Source organism: Pyxicephalus adspersus, chromosome 2 (genome assembly GCF_032062135.1).
Source record: "Pyxicephalus adspersus chromosome 2, UCB_Pads_2.0, whole genome shotgun sequence".
NCBI lineage: Eukaryota > Metazoa > Chordata > Amphibia > Anura > Pyxicephalidae > Pyxicephalus > Pyxicephalus adspersus.
The window spans coordinates 123,425,063-123,450,044 of NC_092859.1; the positions used below are offsets into that span (position 1 = coordinate 123,425,063).

The 24,982-nt window shown below is 35.7% G+C and overlaps 1 protein-coding gene across 1 annotated transcript in view; it reads left to right on the forward strand.

The window, feature by feature from the left end:
• The window catches only part of APBA2 (amyloid beta precursor protein binding family A member 2), a gene marked incomplete in the record, with an annotated part of 214,807 nt that overhangs the window by 121,619 nt on the left and 68,206 nt on the right, over nucleotides 1–24,982 (forward strand). Inside the window, 1 exon segment of the mRNA XM_072399087.1 lies at nucleotides 3,231–4,222. Within this exon segment, the coding sequence (XP_072255188.1) occupies nucleotides 3,269–4,222 (954 nt within the window).

A 24,982-nucleotide genomic window follows, 5' to 3' on the forward strand; every position in this document is an offset into this window, starting at 1 on the left:
AATTGAAGATGGGGGAAGAAACTGGAGTACCCAAAGGAAACCCATGCAAATACAAAGAGAATATACACACTCTTTGTAGGTAGTTTCCGATGTGAGATTTGAACAAGGGCCCAACACTATCCTCTGAGCCACTGTGCGACACGTTTAAAAAAGTCTTGCAGCTGTCCTATCCAAATGTTTGTAGGTAATAATTTCTACCATGAACTTGTGCCACCTAGTCCTTCTAAGGATTTTGTAATTGGGCAACACAGTGGGTCAAAGTGGCACGCTGGCCTTTGCAGCTCTAGGTGGAATCTCTGCCTGTACACTATTTGTGTGAGGTTTGCAGGTTCTCCCTCTGTTTGCGTGGGTTTCCTTTGGGCACTCCGTTTTCCTCCTCCATTCCAAAAACATGCAGTTAGGTTAATTGGCTTCCCCCTAAAAGTGACCTCGGACTGTAATAAAGACATTAGATTGTGAGCCCCTATGCGGGGCAGTTAGTGATATGAATATGAACTTTGTAAAATGCTGCGTAACATGTCAGCACTATATAAATACTGTGTAATAATTGAACCACTGGTCTATGTGGGGTGCATGTACTTATCTAGATGCATGGTGACCTAAATCACTATGTTCTCTGTGGGGTTTTGTGGAAAACACTTTTTTTCTTATGGATAGCTTAACAACTTAACAATTACATCAAATGAACATAACTTTCACTTTGAACAGAGAACATAAACATAGAAACATAGCTGCTATTGCTGACTTGTTTTCGGAGGTTGACTCTTCTTAATCTAATTTGAGTCTCTAAACTGAAATAATTTGTAAAAACACCAGACAAGCACATACCTATCCAAGGTAGGTGACACAAGTACAGAAGCAAGGGTAGGAATAACAGCTCGATGGTAGTGCTCAAACCTCACAAGCAAACAATTCCTATATTTCCATCTTGACAGGTTGTTTAAGAACTATTTGGTTATAGTATGACAAGTCAGAGATAAATACTCATAAATTCAATGTTATTGCTTTCTAAGCCCCATGATAGAACAGATGGTGTTAAAATAACTAAACTGCAAAACCTGGTGATGAACGTTTTGAAAATAAAAATGTATTTTCCATGTCTAATTTCTAAAGCAAGTTAGACACCAGCAGCATGAGTCAGCAGTACTTTTTGCATAATTATATTGGTATTAAGGAAATGTGAACATTCTTAAATATATGCTACAGCTGTCTTGTTCAGTTTGAAGATTCATATATATATGCTGACATTAGCTTGGCTGTCTGAAGCAGTTACTATATAATTTTCACAAAATTCACTTTATTTACATTATTAACATGCATTACGCAAATATCATGAGCTTTTGGAGTTCTTGTAGTACCTTTGCAATGCTTTTCCATTAAAAATAACTTACCAGCAAAATGGCAAGGTGCTGTAATTAACTATTTAATAAATGGAAGTTTAATAAAAATAAAAGTTATTTCAATATCAAGGACCTGTGTGGCTGGGCAAATACAGAGTGGCTTACAAGTGCATGTTGGCTTAGCAGTTGCATTTAAGCTGCAGTTGATGTTTTTCTAAGGTCTTTGAGCTGTGTTTGCTTTTCCATTGACTTATATGGAAAAAAAATCAGTTCTGAAGTGTACTAGAGACCATGTACTGTACAAAGAATCAAGAAAGAGTAAATTTATGTTTGGAATGTAAATCAGGATACTGCATTTAGAACCATATAATTAAAGAGGAAATATTCTTGGATATCCATTGAAGGATGTTGATTTTTGTGTAAAATAAAGGCTCCAGTTTTTCAACTTTTTTTGGGGTTGGTTGATCTAGTGTTTTTTCTGCTCTGAAGGCTAATATACAGAGGAAAGAAAACACAAGATGTACTGGAACCAACATGTTAATCACCTTCCTTTATTGGAATTGTGTTTTATAAAGAATGGCAGGAGTCAACTTAGATATGGCATAAATGCAGGGATTGGCTTAATGTCAGTTGCAAATGTGTAATGTTAGCCAGCCATTTATTATATATCATGGAAAGTAGCAGTTAATATGTGAGAACAAAGAGGAGAAACTAAGCTCTCAGAAATATTGTACTTAATCTATAGTGGAAGGAAAAGGTAATTAGGAGAAATGCAGAAACGTGAAAGTGTACTGAGTTGCAGTTGAAGGTATGGTAAAAATATGTTACGTCTCATGGCTAGTTGGTTTAATAGATGTGGAAATAACATTATACTAGTGTCACTTACTGACTGGTTAAAATAATATGATTTTCAAATAACAACAGAGCAACATGTAAGTTCAAAAAGGTATAGAAAAACGGTGCCTTGCCATTTTTCATTGCAAGGAAATTTATGGATGTGTTCTTTAATTTAAATGAAATATTGATGGGTACTTCATATAAGATATTGAAGATTGTTTTGTTTCCAAATTAAGTTTTCAGGGTTTACAGAAATGATAGGACCAGTAGAATATGATTTACTGACAGTCTCAAGGTTTTCCAATTTTCCTTATTATTTAAGTTAAGAATATAACATCAAGTCTATATTTGATGTTCAGAATATGATGTCCTATTGTTTTATTAGATAGCAATGAATGTAGCTTTTTCATAAAAAGTGAACTTGGTGTGATTTTAGATTTACCATCTTAAGCAGACTGTGAAGCTGCATGGACTAAATGTGAATAGGTGGGCAACAGACAACAAATTTAGAGTTCTCAGCTGCTTATGCCATGGGTATCCTTTAACCCTTTTAATTGTGGCCGATTTCTACCGCCCACCAATATATTTTTCTAACTTTGTAATGCCCTCTTCTTTAACTTGCACCTTTTTTTCCATTATGCCTTTAACTGATTCCTGGTGCCCCATGTTTTGTAAAGTGTGTAATCACTTGTTTTAGGTAATAGTGTAATCATTGTAGTCAAGATTTTTCATCATTGTAGTCAATTTTGCCTAAGCAGTTTTTTGATGACAGCCAGGTGGCTACTGAAGAGTGCTGGGTGGTGCGCTTGATTGAAAATACCCAAATACTCCCAATCCATGACGTTCTGCTAACCTTCAGCAGTCAAATGTGATCTTCTAGATCTACAGAAAACTGTTTGAAGACTAACAAATACACATAAAATTTGATTCGTTTTTTTTTAAATCTTGATTCCTGACTGTTCAGTCAGAATAAGCTTATCTATAAACATCCATCATTTATTAATAATTAATAATTGTTAAAAATCCTAACATTCTCATTTTAATCTTCTACAGACTAATTCGTAAAATGATGATCGTATAGGTTGTAGAATATGGCAAACAGAAAACGTCAAAGCACCGCAGCCAGCATGCTGGACCAAAGACCACGATCCTGTCCATCTTCTCCTCACATTGGCAGTCGTGATAACCAGGACTCTGTATATGAGGAGCCTGTGATGCATGAGTACACTAATACACAGATACCCAGCATGCACACTACAACCAACCAGGAGGAACAAGAGTGTAATGACAACAGTGGAGATGGGGATTCAAGTTCTGACTATGTAAATAATACATCAGATGAGGAGTACGATGAAGGGCTTCCTGATGAAGAGGAAGGAATCACATATTATATACGGTATTGTCCTGAAGATGATAGTTACCTGGAGGGTATGGACTGCAATGGGGAGGAGTATATACACAATGAGGAGCACCATATAGAGACAGATGAATGTATTGAAGCAGTGGAAGATGAATGGTCAGACTCTAAGTTAAGACAGAAAGAATGTACAGATGAAGAAATAGGGCATGAAAGTCAGATGCAAATGTTGGAAGAAGATAATTCATCTTCATTAGAAGTTCAAGATCAAGAGGAAACTGCTCAATACAGTGAAAATGAAGAAGCATATCAAGACTACTATCCAGCAGAAACAAATGGAAATTCACTTCCACAATCTCCATATAATGCAAGAAAAACTGAGGGGGAAACAGAAGATCAGGAGGAGGACATTGATCAGATTGTTGCTGAAATCAAAATGAGTATGAGTATGAGCAGCATAAATAGCCCTACTGACATGAGCCCTGAGCATACTGCACCAGAAGATGAGATAAAAGACCATAAGGAAACATGCCAGAAAACAGACGCTGCCCATACCACCAACAGGCATGATGGTCGTCCCAAATCTTTAAATATTCCCTCAGCATCAAAGCATGTTGGTGACGTCCAAAGAAATTACAAAGGAAAGGTTCGAACACCAGAAGAAAGGCAGAAGTGGTCTCAAGAACAGGTTGGTAATCTTTTTGTAGAACTGTTGTTTAATCATAGCCTTTACTGTATCGGCTGTTACAAAAAAAATTATTTATTTGTTATAATATCATTTCATTTATGAGATGTATTTTTCATTTTAAAATGCACTGTCATATTAACGTGAAGCTTTATTAACATTTTTCCAGACCAGTTTTGATAAGCACATTGTCCCCTTCAGGAAACAACACAGCCCTAGAGATTTAGCCGCATTGGATTGAGTTTGGAGCAGAGCTTTTACCAGAAAAGATATTTCAGTTTTTGGTCATATATATATATATATATATATATATATATATATATATATATATAATTTCTAATGTGACTTTTTTGATTATTATTTCTTGGGGTCTTCTTTAAATAAGACTAAACAGACTTTGGCTATTTAAAGCATTTAGCATATGGTGTTTATCATCAGGTTACCAAGATAAATTACTAAAGTTCAAACTAAGCATCACATTTGGAAACAAAGGTCATTTAAGTCACCTTGTATATGGCATTGTTGTTGGTGCCAGCCGGGTGATTGAGTATTTTAGAAACTGCTGATCTGCTGGAATTTTAATGCACAACCATCATTAGAGTTTACAATGGTCTGAAAAAGGTGAAATATCCCTTGACTCCATTTTTGCTGCAAAAGTCAGGTGTTGTGGTCAGAATTTAGCATTGATAAGATTAAAAGGGTAGTGTTGGTGGTATAATAGTGTGGCGATATTTTTTGGCCCTCTTTGAGTCCATTAGTACCAACTGAGCACCACAGCCCCCCGTATTATTGTTGCTGACAATATCCATCACTTTATGACCTCAATGTATCTTCTGATGACTACGTCCAGCAAAATAGAGTGCCATGTCAAAAGGTTCAAACCATTTTAAACAAGTTTTTTCAACATCACAATGAGTTTGGTGTGCTCAAATGTTCTTCATAATCACTAGATTTCAGTCCAATGAAGCCAACAACTTTGCATCTACTATGTGATGCTATGACATTAATATGGAACCAAAATCCATGAGAAATGTTTCCAGCTCTTTGTAAATCTATGTTGCAAAGAATTACAGCAGCTCTGATTGCAAAAGGCCGGTCCAACCTAATACTAGTAAGGTGTACCTAATAAAGTAGCAGGTGAGTGTATATTATTATTTGTAATCCCTTCTGGTCAGTAAGGCACCTTGTCTAATTAATGGAACATTAGGAAAGCAGAAAAACTAGAGCTATTCAAATATATTTTTAAGCTTTGAATAAAATAAAGCAGTGGCGGGAAAGTTTAGACAAGGACAGGCCTTAATGAAATGCTTGTCAGACATACTGGAATAGAGTCTGGGTAGGATGTAGGAAGAAATGTAACAATGTCCCAATTTTCTTTTATGTTTTAGAGCTATTTTAACTTCCATTAGAATTTCTAATCAGTATTCTGCTAGTAACATTTTAATTAGCCATTTACATGATAGCAGATTTAAATGGAAGCTCTGCGTAGCTAAATTCTTTAGTGCTTGTTCCTAAATGTGGTGCAATATAACAATCAACCAGAATTCAACTTATCCAGTTCTGACCTGAAAATGATTCTAATTGGTTCTGCACAGAATTGAGAATTCTTTATTTGATGAGGAAGTGTAACTGTTTGGAACCCCCCGGGAATCCTACTTCCTGCTTGTGCGATTGGCTCAATAATTTTGCCTCATTTATAGAGGTTTCAGTTTTGTGAAAATACCTTGAAACCAAATAGGATATGGATTTAGCCATTTTTTTTTATTACAACACTGAGTATGTTTGGGTGATTATAATGAAAGATGACTCTATTCCAAAATAAATGGAAAGCACCTAATGAGTTTCTTTAGAAAAGCTAAAGCAAAAATAAATTCTACAATCTTTGCATTTAGTAAAGAGCAAATCTTTACAAAACAAAGTTCTATATAAAGTAAAATGAACTAGTGTAAAAAAAAAAGAAAAAAAAAATACATTTAAATACTATAATGATAAGCACTAATATTATATTGTCAAGTACATCTGTCCAGAATAATATCTCTTTCAGATCCACAGTAAACCTTTCTCATGTGGTTGAAAAGAACTGTGTTTGGACATAGTTGCATTCACAACTAGGTGTTTGCGGACAGTTTCTGGACATGTCATGTAGCTTCTGGCCACCCTTAGGCTTCCATTTATTAGAATTGATATGAGTTTTAATCACAATGAGCTGTTGTTGCTTTGCAGTTGTTGATAGAAAACTGGAGCTGCTCCATAATCCTTTCTGACACAGTCAACCACAACTGCACTTAATTGCACAACAAAAATTTATCAAACACTGCAGTTGTCACTAAAAACTGCTTCCAGGCACAAATAGGGGCGCATAGGAGCAGCTAACCACACCGCTTTGAAACCACATGTCTGAATCATGAAAGCACAGCACCAATAAAACCTATGGCAGTAAGATGAAAAAAATAATTTGAATTTCAAATACAGAATAGTACTGTGAGTTCATGTAAGCAAAATGTACATTAGCAGCTGATATCATAGTAAATGAAATACACATCAGTAGTGTGATTTCACAGTAAGCACATTTTTCCTCAATACTATCTTTTTAAAATAAGCACACTGCGCTCTAGTACTGCAATTTCACATTAATGCTAGTGCACATAGGTCCTAAAGTTTCCAAATCCCTACAGTGCACATTGGTTACACAATAGTTAGTAGGATTTACAGGAACAGAGAATGTTTATGTAGCTGTTGAATGTTCAGCATCCGTGTTTTGGGTACTCAATGGGAATACAGCTTGATTACTAAGACTACTTTATAATAACTTATATATATAATTATATTATACCACCCTTGTTACATTGATTTTTTAATTTAAGTTGGAAAAGGATACTGTATACACTCAATTTTAAACTGATCTGAATATAATCCAAGGTGCTTATTTTTACCTAGAAATGTATTTGATATGAGTATAAACCTAGTGCACATCATGTGGCCATTGCTGCCTACATTCAAACCTGTGACCAAAAGAAATGCCAATAAAATTTAGGGGAATAAATGAAGTGTGTTATTTTTAAAACATGTATTTTAAAGGGGGAGGGGGGGGGGGAATTAAAAGCACTTGGGCTTAGATTGTATATTGTATTTCCCATTTTCTACAGGTTAAAATTTTTTGCACTTTTGACTTGGTTAAGTTTGGTCACCTTTTCCTAAGTGATTGTTTGTCATTTTTGACAGCCATCAGTACATGATACAGTGTCCTCATGTAAAGTGTGTAAGAAAATATAATTATATATATTATATATAATAACTATATACTATTATATATAGTCAGTAAGAGTTTGTTACACACGTTACTTTGGACACAGCTCTACCTACTAGTGTAACCCGAGAATAAACTGAGATCCTCTTTCTATTGGCAAGGAAAAAAGTATCTGTTGATACTTGAGTATTTATGGTAAATGTGTATCTGTTTAATTAAGACTTCAAATGCAAACAGTGAAGCAATTATACCTGGTAAAGCTTAGGTAGTGCCACCCCATAATTTGAATAAATAGGTATATGTATAGAAGAGAAGAGTGAAAGCTGGTTTTTTTTTTATGGCAAAGTAAGTTTGTATATGTAATGATTTGTCACATATAATTCCTAAAATGTACCGCAGAATAGGTCTTTACCTTGGGTCTTGGGTGTAATCACCAATAGTCTAGACAATCGTGTTCCCTGACTAGGTACAATATTAAGGCGCTCAATGAGTATAAGCTTAACGTCTCTTGACCTGAAGCGTTTTTCCCTTATCGGCTTCCTCACAGGATGTAAAGAGATCTAAAGATCGCTAATTAGCATGTATTAGTTGTTTAACCCCGGATGTATGTCACGGATGGTGGTAAAAAGATGAAGACTCTCTTCCTTTAGTCTGCTAGAATTCCTCTATTTTGGGTTGCTGTGCAGATTTCTGCAGCATGGAGGTGCTTGTGTTTAGAAAAGTGCTGGTGCTGGTGTTGTGAATAGTGAGAGACTGAAGGAGTCCCTCAGTTCCTCACTCTTCTGAACACCAGCACCTCCATGCTGTGGAAAACATGTATGTAAGGCAAGTATATCATCATCTAAAAGTGATTTGAGCCTAGTTTTTAGAAGGGGTATCACTTGGGCACCTGTTGCTGGGGGGGTTTGGAGAAAGAAATACATAATCCAGCCATCCTGAGATTCAATGCAGCAGCACAACAAGCACTGTTTCTTTTCAGTGAACTGTTTTGTGTTTTTTTTTTACCTTGTACAGTATGCTATTACTGTACAAGGTAAGTAAAATGTACTGTACAGTATGCTATGCTATATCAAAGTTAAGTTGTGTGCTTTAAATTCAAGGACAGTGGAGATATTCTGAAAAAAATATTTCTCAATCCACTGTAAAAAACGCTATTAGACACAAAAGTTTTTGTTAGGCATAAATTTATTTTCTGATGAATTGCAGGCAAATGGAACAGCTGAAATACTTTTCCAAATGAAAATGATGCAACAGGCACTCTTCTTTTGTCCTAAAAGCTAGCAGTTTGGCAGGAGATCTCTGCTAGTGGGACGGTTTAGGAGTATTTCTGGTTTAAATCTTTATCAGCATTAACACCAGTATTAAAGGTATCCTGGAACAACATTTTCCTACAAGAAAGGTATTTCAGCCATTATTAATCATTCCGAGCTAAGCATTAAAAAGCAGCTGGTTCACTTTAATGCAAAACTCCACAATACCCAAATCTGAAGGAAATACTTAGTAATTGTGGGTATGCAGGACTGTTTAATAAACTCCCCATCACCAGAATGTACCATTTAGCTCTAACACATGGTGCTCTATTTATAAAACAGGGAATCAGACATTCCCTAAACATTTCCTGGTAGGAATCAATTACTGCCATTCAAACACTTGGACCTGCAAGATTCCCACGAAGGAATGTTTGATTCCCTGTTTTATGGAGTAAGCTGCATACTCCTCCATACCTATAAATGCAGGGTAATAACCTTTGGCCCCCTGCACTAAAATAATTGTTTAGGCTAATGAAGAAAAGTTAAGTATCTGTGTTAAGTCAGGTGTAATGTAAACCTGTTGCTTTGGATGATTTTGTGATCCGCTCTGTTTTAATTAAATTCTTCTCCAAACAGATAATGCAATAAAAGGCATCTGACTCAGCTGGCATAATATGCCTAGAAGGATGCTGCAGGTTACCAAAATGTATTTTTTAATATATCATATAAAATGTGTGGCTGTGCTGGATAGCTCTGATTATTCTGTAAATTGTCCAGTGATTTTCAAGTATTAAATAGATATGCCAGGTCATAAGGTATTAACATTTGCCATCTCTTGCTTACATTTATATGTAATAAGTAATTGACTCTGGATTTTTGTTTTACTTGTTTTGATATTACCAAAATGCTTTTGCATAAAAATAATAATATAGTTGGATTAGTAATATAAATGGCAATATACTATTAATAAGTTAGAAAGTAGTGTTTTAGCTAAGATGTGTATTACAGGATCAGCATCATTTCTGGTATTTTTTTATGGTAGTTGTATTTTTTTACAGCTATTGAGCGAATGTAAACGTTTTAGGCCATCTGACTGCAGAAGCTTTTTTATATAATGGCCAATAGCAAACTCATGGGATTGGGATTACCTCATGTTTAGAAAGTTATCCCTAATTTACCATTTTTTAGTTTTAAATATATCACCATGTATGCTGCCACTGGCTGTTGCAATATATCCTGGGGAACTAAAATAAATTTAGGTTTAATAAACTAAGTAACCAGGTGCACCTATAAAAATCCTAAACTGCTTGCTAAATTCACAAGGATAAGATATATTACATCAAACAAAAACCCATGGAATTTTTCCTACCTTTTTATCTACCTTTTTACCTCACAAGAATTAGGATATAATATCCATGCACACCACACTGGTTACAGGCCCCATGTGACCTTTTAAAAAGCCATATGTGCACAAAAAGTTTTTGGAGACCTGGGTATACTTGTTTAGAATACAGAAATCACTAAAATACAGATCAGGTAAAAATTGTTGTTTGTGAATTGCAGCTACCTTTGCCCTTCACTGTTTAGAAACCCATTGATATAATAATAGATAGTCCGTTTAGTGCTTAGGAACATAGTGTGACAAGGATGCAATGCCTGTATTTTTCAATTTAGTCCTTCGGCTAATGCATGTTCTGTTTGTCTTCTATGTCTAGATTGTCTTAGAATGATGGATGCTGCTTGGCAGCTGGCCAGCATTTAAGTCTATTGAGTCTTATTGATCATTTTTATTACAAAACTCCTGTCATGGGCAAATGATCTAGAAGGAGAAGTGTACTAAATGCTGAAAACAGTGTGGTCTTCTGCCATTCATGCTTGCACTGCCAGCAATTACACAGCCAACACTGTGTTTTCAGTCTGTCCGCCTATATATGCCAGCAGTAGGGGCCGAGATACGAGACAGAGATTGGGGGTAGTGTGTATTAGGCTATCAATCAATCAATATTAAAGATAATAAGGTGAAAAATATGGGTCTATTTATAAATGTTTTTACCAATTTATCCAAAATTAACATATTTTGCACTTTGAATTTAATTAGTAAAATGTGTGAATCATGAGTAAAATTTCAATCTGATGTTAAAAATGTTTACATTTTGGATAAACATTGTGTAAATAATGAGTAAAAATATTTATAAATAGATCAATTAGATGTAAACTTTTTTATAGCTATTCTACTGTTTGTCATTCTCTGAGTTTTTTTGGACTTTGAGCCATTATTTTGCTTTTTCCCCTTACATGGGGTCCCTTCCATAGAGCCCCTACACAATATGGCTTTGGATAACCATAAGAAACCAAAGAGACACACTCAGATATGGACTTTAATGCTTTGCCCCTACAAGAAGCCATGCAAGTTTGGGGAAGGGCCTTTTGGGAGAAGAGACAACTGCTGTGCCAATTCAGCGAATCCAGAGCCATCCCCTAAATATTATCTTTGTTTGGTTATATCTTGCATTAACAGTAGTATTGTAGAGAAAGTTTGTTAGGCAGCATTTTCTGGTGTTCTGCATAGGTGGCCCCCAAAATAAATTCTAACTTTCATCCAAGCAATAACAGTCCTATTTCACAAATGAAAGTAGAATGTGATAACACAGAATGTGGGTAACACAGGGAAGAATTAGACATCTACTAGGTACATTACCCCCCTCAACACCAAAAAATATCATGGAAATCCAATATTTTACAGTTTAGAACACAACAGGATAATTCCCTTCACTTTGTACATTTGTCCTCTTGCTTTATGTTATGTCTCTGAAACAAATAGTGAATGAATTCTCCTCAAAGGGACATTGACAACAATATATAAACTGAAAAGAGTTTTTAGTATTCCTTACCCTATATAAAAGTGAAAGCTTAAGCTATGTTTACCTTTTAAACCAGTAACCCTAAAATAAGTATGCACATTTGGAGTTCTGACTTCTCTTTTTCTAGAGTTAATCACAATGTACTGCAATCAGTGTATTGGCTGACATCTAGGCACCTAGGACTTCAGGTTAGCATTAGCAACCTTCATGTTTTCAAATTTCATGTCTTCCTTTAAAGGGCACACAAAAACACCATCAGTCCAATAGTCCATCATTACCTAGATGTGGTGGAATTACAAGTTTCATATTCATGCTAGGACCTACCTTATAAAAGTCCTCGTAGAAAAGCTTTAGATCAGAGGAGCCTAGAGCTCTACTGGCAACATTGAAGAAAGCATGATCCCCCCATACAGCAAGACTTATGATCATGACATCAGCATCAAATAAAATCAAATGAAGTGAATACCATAAAAGCAATTATTTTACTATAGTTTTTACTTAATTTTGAAAAAGTAACAACATGAAGGATATACAATCAAAGAATAAAAGTAAAATATATAGCAAGACTGATAACAATGGTATAAAGAGGTGTACTGAAGCCTTAATAACAAAAATCAGTAAAATCCTCATACAAACATATTGAAGTCTTGAACTGTGGGGATAGGAAATAAGAACATGCATTAAAAAACATTAGAAAGTTTTCCCACATGTGTTCAAAATATAGAACGTAGGCAGCAAGGCTGGTTTTTTAAATAACTGGGTATAAGGTAGTGGTAATTATGAGGAAGCCAGAAAAAACTTAGTAGAAACTAACTCTATCCAGGAGAGAGTCTGGAGGTAAATGGAAATAGAAAGGCAAAACTGTATGAAATGGAAGATTCAGGGAAGACAAAAGACATGAAGCCAGGTGTTGAGGGAGTTCTGAAAGTTATACATACATTATGAAATGGTCAATAGGGATCATAAGTTGATGTGCAATAAAACTATTTGATTTACGCAATGACACTTTCAGGATCCAATTCAATGAATTGTGGGTAGGTAAAAAAAGTACCTTGTATTTCTGGGTATGATGGAGCATGTGACTCACTCCATTCAAGAGCACTCTAGATGGTCAATGGCTCAGCACTGTTACAAAGGGGTTGGAAGATTTGTATGTAAGCTCCAGCTGGAGTGTCTAAGATGCCCTGCATGAGCAGAGGTTTTTTAAAACCTAGGAAGAGTTTTTTAACAAACATTTGACATATTTTAAGGTACATTTTCTGGTAAAGAACCTTGCCACTAAGTGGTACAGTGTACATCTTATATTTTATGATTTTATTTGGGAAAATTTTCCAAACCACAGTCAGTGGGATTGTTTTAAGTAGTAGGAAGAGTCCTGTTCAGCTTCCCAAGAGAAATTATGTTCAAAAGCTCTGTGCATGTAAGCCCTCGTTGTAAGAGGACCCCATACCCCTAGGCAGTAATTATGGATATTATGCATATCTTGCTGTATTAATTATCTTTTTGTTCTCTGTAACTTGGATAATAATTTCATGAAAAATAAGTTTTATTTCTGCCTGTGCCTCTACCCAAAGAAAGGTTTTCTTCTTATAGTTAGTAATTAAATTACTTACCACCCATCACAATTCACTCGGAGGCTAACTTTATACTGTCATTTTTGTTTTTGCTGCAATTAAAATAGTCTAAACCCTGGTAATGTGATGGCAGTTCATACTTTTTACTTTGGAAGCTTGTACTCTTATAGTTTACTCTAGTTTATTATTCTTTAACTTGATAAAAACTTTTACAGTAATTTCTGATTTTATTTTTGCACAAAGTTTGCCTACAAAAGACCTAGGAAAGACCCAGTGGTGGATGTAACCAACAGTGGGCCCCTGCTCTAACTGATTTCAGGCCTCTGTTTGCTGGGAAGGGCCCAGGGCCCTCGTGCAATGGCACACTTTGCTCCTTCCTATGACCGCCCCTGGAAAGGCCAATGGAGGATGTCAGAAAGAAAAGCAGAGTACTATATATATATATATTTATATATCTTCGGACAACCTTCTAGTCTTCAGCAAGTACAAACTCTTACAAAGTATAGAGTAATAAAGTGTGCTTTCTAGCAATGTGTCTAATGATACAGGTTATTTTAATTTCCAATGTATTATTGGAGTGAAAGCACACATTTGTGTTTGGTTTAATAATACAGTAAAAAAAAGTCCAGCTTTTTTAGGGAAATTTCAAGCATGTGTCAGTTTTCTCACATTGCTGTATAAGGTTGCTGCTGGGCTAATTTATTTTGCTATATTTACCTTACTCAAATTAATTTAGGCAGTGGACCAAGACAGAAGATCAGGGCAGGTGATGGACAGATTTAGTTAGAAACCAGACAAAAGGTCAAAGCAGGTGCAGTCAGCAAAAAAACTATATGTCTGGGGAGAGGGCACAGAAACAATAATATCCAAGGAAAAGCTGTGCTAAGATAAAATCAGAATGTTCAGGTAGAATATAAAAGCTCACAGGATCTAAAAGAAACTGACAGGAACATTTTTGTGTGTTGTAAGCATCTTTTGACCACTTTAGGAGTATGTATGGTAAAGCTCTGGATAATATTTAATCTTCATTTCCCCCCCCCCCCATCACTTCTTTGGGACCCACTTTAAATCTGTGCTATCTATTAAGATAGTTCTGCCCCCCTCCCCCCCTCTTCCTACTTAGGCACATCTCTACTTGATGCAGGCCTATACCAAATATGATATCCTGGCAGGTAAGCATATAAGTCCACTACTATGGAAGCATATAGACCTGGATCTATGGATACCAGGTTATCTTGTGTGTATGAGTGCCCGGCTGGTCACCAGTTATCAGGGAGTTACATATCGGTGAGTATTACCACCCCAACAATAGTATAATCGAAGTAGAACCAGCATTAACATTAGGGCTTAATGGTGGTTAATGAAAATAGCATTTCCATTGGCTGATATGTTTGTTAGGGGCAGGAACACTCTCTATTGTGACAAGCTGGGTGTTGTACACTCTAGGCAGAAGAGAAGAAGATGCCAGGACTTAAAAGTTGTGGCTCAGAAGCAAAGAAGAAGTAAGAAGATTTTAGCAAAATTCTAGGCATCACTAGAGTATATAGAAAGGATGTGTGTTTTATATTGTATTTATTATATCTGTTTTATTTAATTATTTTAATGTTTATAAACTCCCTCTAAGGCTGGATACACACATGCAATAATTGTCGTTGGAAAGGATCTTTCAACTACTTGACCATACAGCATTTGTATGCGTTAATAAATTTTAAACCAAGATATGTGGCAAAGAATATTAAGGATAGAGATAAACACCTCCCAAAATGCCCCAATATGTGTCATCATGTCCATGTGGGCATTTGGAGTGTGTTTGTGCATTTGGGTTTAGGGGCATTTATGGGTGTTTTAACTTTTTTCAAATGCTGCAGGATGCATTTTCTTTACAGTCTATCAAGAAAACACTCTGGTATACACTTGCCTGTTTGAATGAATAGAAATTTCAAACATGGGTGTTTAGGAGAAACTGGGGAAACAGTTTATGTAGAATAAGCCTTAAAGTGGAACTACACTAAAAACAAAAAAATTACACTTACCTTGAATCCCGAAGGTCTCTCGATGGTTCTGGTCCTTCCTTGTCCTTCCTGGTCCTTCCCACCACCGGGCACCACCATGTTCAATCTTCACTTCTGTCTTCTTCCCTCTTCTTACTTTCTCACCCAGTCTCACACTGTGCAGGTGCGAGATCAGGTGATGTAGCCGATGTGAAGGGGAAAAAAAAGAAAGCCGATCTCACTGCGCATGCGTAAGATCGGCATCTCTTTCCCCTAGGAGGAAAAATGCCCCTTTTGGTCATGCCCGAAAAAAGGCCATGCACAGTAGGAGCAGCCAGAGCCTCCTGGGATACGTGATGAGGGTTTCCCAGGAGGCTCAGCATTCTCATTAGGTTAAAGGGGCGGTGCTGCATTCTTTTTTTTGTTGCGCTTAAGAAGCCTTGTCTATATAAAGTTAAAATGTTGAGTTTAGGTACGCTTTAGGCAAAATAACAGCGCAAATCGACTAATAAGATCAGTAGATTTTCCAGTAAATCAAAATCAAAAACACCTTCTAGAATTTGGGTGCCTATAAAGAATGATTTGTAGTCTTTATTACAGTACCAGCAACATTTAGGCCAGGTTGTTATTCGTTAGTTATTTATTACAATGAGAAATTATATTTTTAATAAATAATAAGACCAGGCTTACATGTATTGCCTCTTACATTTTCAGGTATTTCTTATTTCTTGACAAGTATGCAGCTCTGGTTTGTTTCTGCCTCTTTAAGCAAGGCTCAAAAGTTTAATTGCCCACTATTTGAAAACCCGGCCAGCAGTCTTCACTCCAAAACAGACTGAAAAACATACTATTCTCACTGCACTGCTCTTCAGATTGAATTTGGCTCAGTTCCCAGCAAAGAAGCTTGACAACAACATCAAAATAGCTTTAGTCTTTTACACTCTGACAAAATGTGTTCAATCCATAAAAAACATTCTTTTTTTAACACTATACAATTTAAAGAAACTTTAATGTTACCCCAGAGACTTATCGTGAAAACCTGCAATCACTATCAAAATTAGAGAATACCCAATGGTTGATTATTCTGCAAAATGAATCAATTAAAACATGAATTATGTTCTCTATAGAAACAACACACAGGAAAAATAGCCCATTTTGTGATGCTTTTATAGCTCACATACACAAGTAATGAGAGCTGGAGACTCTTTTTCAAATAAAGGGAACAGATCTGTTTGATGATATCTATATGGCTCATTGAACCTTATAGTGAGCACCATGTGCACAGACTCTGCCAGACAGTGGCTGATGTAGTGATTATGACATGTACAAACACAAAAGTATATTTCTGTTCATAGTACAGTGCACTATATATGGGATTCATTTTTCAGACTATTGGACAGATGTAATGCTTCATAGAGACAATGGAAACCACACACTCAACAGCACAAAAAACGATAACAGGCATGGTTTTTTTTTAACAATGAAACAAAATGTGCCTGATTTATCCAAGACTGGAGAAGATGGACTAATATGAGTAAACCTGGGTGATACAGCTAACCTAGAATAGATTTGGTCAAGGTTTGAAAAAATGTTGCCAATATAATGATTTTAAAAGCCATTCCCGGTTTTCTGGATCACCTGGATTCACCCATGATAATCTTCTCCAGTCTTGGAGGGCTTTAATAAATCGGGCTCAATGATATTTGTGCACCCAGGTAATAAAACCTCTGAAGGCCCATATCATGAAAGCCTACATTTTTGTTGACCTACACGCCTACATTTTTTTCTTTACCAAACCTCTTGTGTCTGCAAAACGCAAAACACAAAACTGTGCATCCAGTGAACACCTAGGTAATGCTGATTTTTTGTCCTAAAAATCATGTGAAATAAATAATTTGTTACATTTCTTTTGTGAAATAAAATATTTATTTCATGTAGCCCATTTACACATTGACTTAATTTGGTCTGCTTGTGTTTGTAAAAACAAGTTAAGCCCAGATAAAGTATTCACAAAGGAGCATTGGGTCTGATTTACTAAAGACATTTAGGCTGTTCACATGCCAAGGTGAATTGTCCCCTGCAAGGAACATTTCATGTAGCTGAGTAAATAAGATGATACTCTGCTGACTGTAACCATTCAATCATGTGCAAAAAAAAACACATATATATTTATATTTCTTCCACATGATTGGGTATTCCTTGCAACATGCACCATCACCACATTCACTAGGCTAGTGAATCACCCTCTGAGTGTTAACCATTTTGTCCTATTCGTTGCCCTTTCCCTTTTTGTTTTGCTTCTTATTTGTTACCTCTTGATAACCCCCATGGAATGCTAAAGCATAATGGGATTTGGGATTTGCTGTGTATGTAGCATCTAAAACTTTGAATTTACAAATATTTATTGAGGGAATTATGAAGGGAGTGGGCATAGATAAAGGACAGCTAATATTAAGAGTGATAATACTCGCCTCTCCTTGTTTTGAGGGGTGGGGGTTGAGATTTAATTATTTAAGTAATGTTAGGACTAATGCCAAGAAAGACATTTCTTTTCTATTCTCTACTTTATATGAGTAATATGAGTAATTTATTACATGTATTTATGCGGACCTAGAAGAGATTTACTAATGAAGATGTAGACTGTGTAACTTTTCTACTGAAAGCTTTGGTACAAGGTCAAGACAAATCTCCCATATGTCTTTTTTTTTTTTTTTTTTTTTTTTTTTTTTTTAGGTATTATTATTTCACATTACACACAAACAACAAATTCTATACATAAATCATCTAACACAACAGTTACTATATTCTCATGATTATACATCCAACAAGATTTTTTCACATCTACAAACATTTTTTTTTCCAATTTCTGGTATTTCTACAGAGCTATGTTCTTTTGTTCTTGACGCGATTCGCCTATTAAGGCTTCATCAGAAGGAACAACTACCAAGATCTCCATATATGACTCTAAATACAAACAAGTTTCTTTTACTAAAAAGTGTTAACTTAAGATTATCATTTATTTTTTTACATTACATTGCTATACACTACCTTTCTTTCCCATGGATGCCATTTTTGCTAGTAACCATCAGATTTAAAAACAATTTAGGAACATTTTATCTTAAATTTTTAAAGAGCCAAAGGAATTGAGCAGCAGAGGAACTAATGCTTATTCTATGCAAGGGAGGGAATCACTTTCCTATATCTACTCCCTCTATTAGTATAAATCACACGACTGCACCTAATTAAACCCCATTGAAGCAAAAACTTCCACATCCATAGCCTTGTTGTGTGCATACACATATTAACATTATTATTCAATTTTCAACACATTTACATCCACTCACATATATATACACATCTACTACCATTCTAATTTGAATTCAATCTTAACCACATGTCCATGTATTGCCATCCAAATTTCCTAATTCACTCTTCTATATCTAATTTCTAGTCAACTATCCATTTCCAGTGCCCATTATTGTGGTACTTCCAATTACATTTGCATTCCCTAACATAGAAATATCATATAAGTTCAAGAGATGTCTCTCACTTACGCCAATAAACCAGTCTTGCCTTCTCCTTATATTATGCTTCATGTATTGCTTCATGTATGTAATGATCCTCCACAGCTATTACTCACTATGTCCATTCATTTCTATTTTATATTGTTTTATTTTATCCTTCCTATCTTTTTTACAGATCCCCTTGGTCACGCATTGCATACTGCTTTGAGTTTGACTAAAGCTGCGTACACACTGCCAATTTTTGTCGTTGGAAAGGATCTTTCACGATCCTTTCCAACGACAAGGGAGTGCACGATGCATGAACGGTGCTGTACATACAGCACCATTCATGCTCTATGGAGAGGGGAGGGGGAGAGCGACGGAGCGGCACCCTGCTGCGCGCTCTCCCCTTCCCTTTCATTACGATCGGCTGTCGTCCATCGTCCGTGGATCCGGCAGGTCGGTCGTCCGGACGATGGACGACACCGACTGTACACACGGTAGATTTTCGCCCGATAATTGGCCGATGCCGATTATCGGGCGATAAAAATCTGACGTGTGTACGTAGCTTAAGAGTAAATAGACTCCTACCCTCCTCACCACCTGCTCCTTAAAGATTTGACTACAATTCTCCCAATTTATATACCCAATCATTAAATACATCCGAAACATTCCTATTTCAATAGTTTAAATATTTTATTATTTATAGATATTGGAAATAGCGTCCCTAAAGATTACATATAAATGATAAGCATGTTACCCTTAATTACCCTCGTCCATGTTACCCTTTTGTGATCCAGCTATTCTTTTTTAACTGTAAAATTACTACGTATTAGGCTATCTTTTAGAGACAGTCCCCTTCTTTATGTAATTAGTGGTCTGTCCCCTACAAATTTCCTTATCTGTGAATCAATATTTGTTTACAAATTTTTGTGATTTTGTTGTGATTTCCTAAATATTTCATAATAATTCTTGTTTTCCATCTGTCGTTTTAAATTTTTCTGGCCAAATAGCATGCTGTTTCTTTTCATTTTATTAACCTTTTGGTATGTTTTCTTTAGTAATATCCTACTATAGCAGCTCTCTTGTAGTCTTTGTTGTAATTCTTTAGCCTGATCCTCATAATCTTTCTTGTTTGTGCAATTTCTTTTTATATGGAGGTACTGAGAGAAGGGTATACTTCTCTTCAATACCTCCGGATGAGCACTTTTAGGAAACAAGATTGTGTTCCCCACTGTTGCTTTCCTATATACTTTTGCATTTAGAATCTCTCGTTCATCAATGGAAATTTCTAAATCTATGAATGGGATTTTTCAGTACTATAGTTTATGGTAAATTTTGAAGAAGACAAACATGTAGACTGTGTAACTGTGCATCATTTTCTACTTGAACTAAAATCTCTGGTAGACTAAACTTCCATTGAAAGAAAATTAATCTTTATAACACCTCCACAAGTGTATTCATATCGTAGACTGGACATATATTGTCATTTTCTTGATGCTGTGTGAGCTGGAGAGAAGCATGAATGTACTTCCAGATAAGTACGTTTTTGTGGTTTCTTAGTAGCCTGCACTGGTTCTGCTCAGAATGCAATGAACCAAGCAATCTCTTTTGTCTATCCTACCATGCATCCTTTATTCACAGAGACAGACAAATGATTGGGGTTAATTCAGGGCCTTTACGAGATATTACAGACATTCTGCTCAATATAACAAGGCAGCTAAGTCTCTGCACATAATACTTCTTGTAAAGGTAGTAACTGTTTATGCACCTTCTGTATTCATCTTCTGCCATATGTCTTACAAATGCCTGTCATAGTCTATAAAATATATTTGGAAGCATGATAAATAAGTTATTTAATTGAATAAAGAATTAATGTGAAGTCATGTCTACATCTGTTTCTAATACTGCCACTCCATGTGTAAAAAAAAAGAAGTCATATATTCCTCTGAGATCAATTCTTCTTCTCTTAACAACATATTCTTACTGGTGTAATTGACTCATTGCTATCTTGAGACAGGAGTATATATAACCATACAAGGAAGGGCATTATTGTTAGTTAATTCCCTATCAGCCAACTGTATGACATTTTCAGCGACATATTCATCTAATGCTAGGACAAATGAATGTATCAGCATAGAAAAAAAGAGAACTTAATAAGTGATCGCTTATAACGAGGAGAATATAGAATGAAAGACATAGTTTAGTGTATGGACTTGGTTTAGGGGTTAGGTAAGGCTAGTGTTAGGGGCAGCTTTTGGAAACTTAGCTTGCATTTTAGAGTTAGTTTTTGAGAAAAAGAATAAATTATAGGATGGATCCATAGACTTTATTCTATGGGATTGTATAGATCACCCTTTCTCAACCTACCCCAGGGGAAATTTTAAATAAATCTTCAGGTCCCAGGGACCCCCTGTTAAAACCATTTTCTTCTTAGTCTTTTTGTAAAATGGTCCTTACAAATAGGGTAATGTCAACAATGTCCCTTTTACAGTGGTGGTCCACCCTGTAGGCAGTAAAAAGATCATTAGTATCAGTATCATGGTTGTGGCTCTTATCAGATGGCATTAGGCCTGAAACTATGCAGGCCCCATCATATGGGAGAACAGGAAACCAAGTTGAGGATGACTTGAGGATAAAGACTTGCAAGTCTGTAAAACATTATTAACCACTTTTGCTCAACCACCCCTTATAAACCAAAACATATTTTTATATCAGCAGTCTACAAGGACCTAATAATTGATACTTGATATTTGCATTTGTATGAATTGATACTTATCATACTAAAGTAATACTTTAAGGAATACCTTCTTGAAGAATGGGATGGAACCCAAAACATTGACTTTAAGACCTCCGTATCCAAGTTTTGTTTTTGCTATTCCTGATCTGTTTTGGGTATAATGATTTAGCTTGGCTTTTAGGATCAATTACCATGTATATATATTGCTTAGCTATATACAGTAATTTGGTATGCTGTTTCAGATTTTTAGCATCTTACATATTTTTTAAACAGTATAAAAATAAATTAGTTGTGGGCATGATTTTTCTCCTGGATTTTTATACAATTTTCTTGATCACATCTAAAAGCAACAAATGCAAAATTTATGCATGCATGGCTAGTGTAATAATGATAAATATTTACCAGATACGTTGCTCTAAACAAGCAGTAAGTGCCTGCCAGCATCATCATTACAGGTATCAGATGTTTTAATTTCGGCTTTGAATTAGTGGTAATGTACTAAACAAAATCTCAATTTCTGCTTTACATCTAATTGCTTTATGTCCTAGAGGCTGAATAAATGAAACATGTCTTTTACCTCGATGTTTTAAAATGAACCAAAAATCCTTTCATATATTTAATGTGTATGTTTAATTATTGATACAGCTCAGGAAAATTCAGCAGGGGTCCATATATTACATAGACCACTGACAGCAGTCTTTGCCCTACAGGTCACATAATACACAAATACTCATACACCAAATACAATTTTTTGGGGGATTTAGAAAGAAAATCATAGCAGTCAGGATTTGTATTCAAATACTTTTAAATAACTTCATGCAAATAACTTTCCTAAAGGAATTTTTGTGTTGTGGATTTTCAATAAAATACCCTAGTCTGAATTATGGGGACACTTCCAAGAAGTCTCTACTTCTGTCTCATATATATATATATATATATATATATATATATATAACTCCAGAACCTCCATTGTGCTGTGGTGTATAGGTCTATACAAGCATAATTTATTATGATTTAATGGTTCTTAAAAATGTTATTTTTAAGAAAGGTCACAGAGAACCATGGAATTGGTAAGCGTGTATATGTAAATAACTACAAAGCAAAACTGTCCTGCAATTTTAGCAAATAAAATTTCTACTTGTAGCCTTACTTTTACCTTTAGCAGGTGACAGCTGAGATGTTAGAATATTTTTATATGATTGTGTTGATTTGCTAAGATTTCCATTGATGGAGCGCAGAATAAAAGGATTGATTCTTTTACTCTTGACTCAGCAGTCAAGATTTAAAGAAGCAATAAGAAGTTAGACTGTATTGTTGTATGCTAAGAAAGGAAAAAAAAACAGCAGTCACACAAATGAAAAGTACAAAATTATGCTGTTCCAATATGCATTACTATCAGATTCCAAACTGAATATGGGGCCCACTGAAAAAGGTAATAATTTTAAGTGATAGTTTTTGCTAGGTGTAAATGCTGATGTCAGTAACCATAGCACACATTCCCCAAAGTTAAGTAGGACATGTTCCATGTCTCTGTTAGGTTTTCAGTCTGTTATATTACAGGCTTTTTTTTAAATTTTGTGTTTCAGGTTTATGTAATAATGATTAGGGGTGATTGAGTCTGCCTGCTTTTAGTGAAACCTGTTTGAAAAACTTAGCAGTGAATCTCATGGCAGTGAGTAGGGGAGTAGGGGGTAATAGGATTAGAAAAGTCTGGCCATTGATAAGGTTGTTTGGCAAGTCATTGTCAGAACCTGAGAACATAAGTTACAGGGCATTGCCATGTGGAACATTTGTCAATGGCAAAGTATTTTTCAAAATCTTTCAGAATCTTTTTTTTCTAGATTTTCCTCCTTTAAAATTGGGTGCGTCTTATATTCCGGAGCGTCTTATAGGGCGAAAAATACGGTATGCTGTTCCAATATGCATTACTATCAGATTCCAAACTGAATATGGGGCCCACTAAAAATGGTAATAATTTTAAGTGATAGTTTTTTCTAGGTGTAAATGCTGATGTCAGTAACCATAGCACACATTCCCCAAAGTTAAGTAGGACATGTTCCATGTCTCTGTTAGGTTTTCAGTCTGGTATATTACAGGCTTTTTTTTTTTAAATTTTGTGTTTGAGGTTTATGTAATAATGATTAGGGGTGATTGAGTCTGCCTGCTTTTAGTGAAACCTGTTTGAAAAACTTAGCAGTGAATCTCATGGCAGTCTGGGGGTAGGGGGTAATAGGATTAGAAAAGTCTGGCCATTTATAAGGTTGTTTGGCAAGTCATTGTCAGAACCTGAGAACATAAGTTACAGGGCATTGCCATGTGGAACATTTGTCAATGGCAAAGTATTTTTCAAATCCCTGGTATTTGACCCCTGGCTTGTGACCTGACCTCTCTTGCTTGCTGCCTGCCTCAACCCCGGCCTTCCTTGACTATTCTTCAGCCTTGTGATTTGGTACCGTGTTTCATCCTGTCCACCTTGGTGTGCCCAAGGACCGCAACCTGGCAGTAACCAGGTTGCGGTCCTGGAGAAGACCTGGTTACTGCTTAAACTCTGCACCTTGGCCCTTCTCAGGGCTCACACCACTCCCGTGCAAGCCGTAGCGCCCCCTAGTGGCTATGTCTCTCCAAGCGTGACAATTGGCCATGGTTCAGTTCTGACTTGTTAATTTTTTTTTTTTTAATTGGGTCTGATAAATTTGTACATACATTTTTCAGGACTACAAGTTTTAAACCCACAAGATTTTCAGTGAATCCATGGTTGCAGCAAAACTAAACCTTTTGCCTAATATAGATCCTTTGTTATTTTAAAGGGAAAGTATAGTTTATTTTTATGTTTTTTATTACCAATCCAGCATTTAGTTTAAAGGTCAACTTTGTCATTAGTCAAAGCTTATAGGTGAAAGATCGTGCTAATCCTATTAAACATACAAATAAGTGGAGCCGCTCCCCTCAATAAAACATATATAGTTCGAAGAAAGTTAGAGAAAAGCTGGGGTTTTGTGTAGCAAGTAAGCATTGTATTGTCAAAGACAATCATATGAAATTACAACTTTCATAGATATACTGTACACAGTACTTTCCAGGTCACTCCCAATAAAAGTCATGGGATGATTGACCAGTTGGCTAGACAAAAAAATCCCTGATCCAATAATAGTGCTAAATGCCTCACACCTGATGTTTTTTGTCTTTAGGCTTCCTCAGGGGATGTGTAGAGAGCGTTATACCAGCCTATTAGTCAAAGCTTTTCTAGCTCCCCTGAACTAATCTACACTTAAGTCCCCCACACTTAGTGAGCCCTTGTATGCAACCTTTGAGAGCTCACTACAATAAGTGGCCTTGAAATTTTAGCCGGAGAGGCTATTAAATAAGTAAGAAGCTAGGGAATTGAGAGTGGATTAGCTAAGAAAGACTTGGAGGTTGGATTAAAGTATTTTTTTTTTTTTTTTTAAGGTACGATTCTTTTAAGTAATTTTTATATGACTTGCATTTAACAAGTTTGTTCTTTTTCTTTATTTACTTAACAAATAGATATGTACAGTACATTGGATACTTGGGAGAGCTTTCAATTGCTTCATGTAATTACTTTGTCTCTCTCTTAAC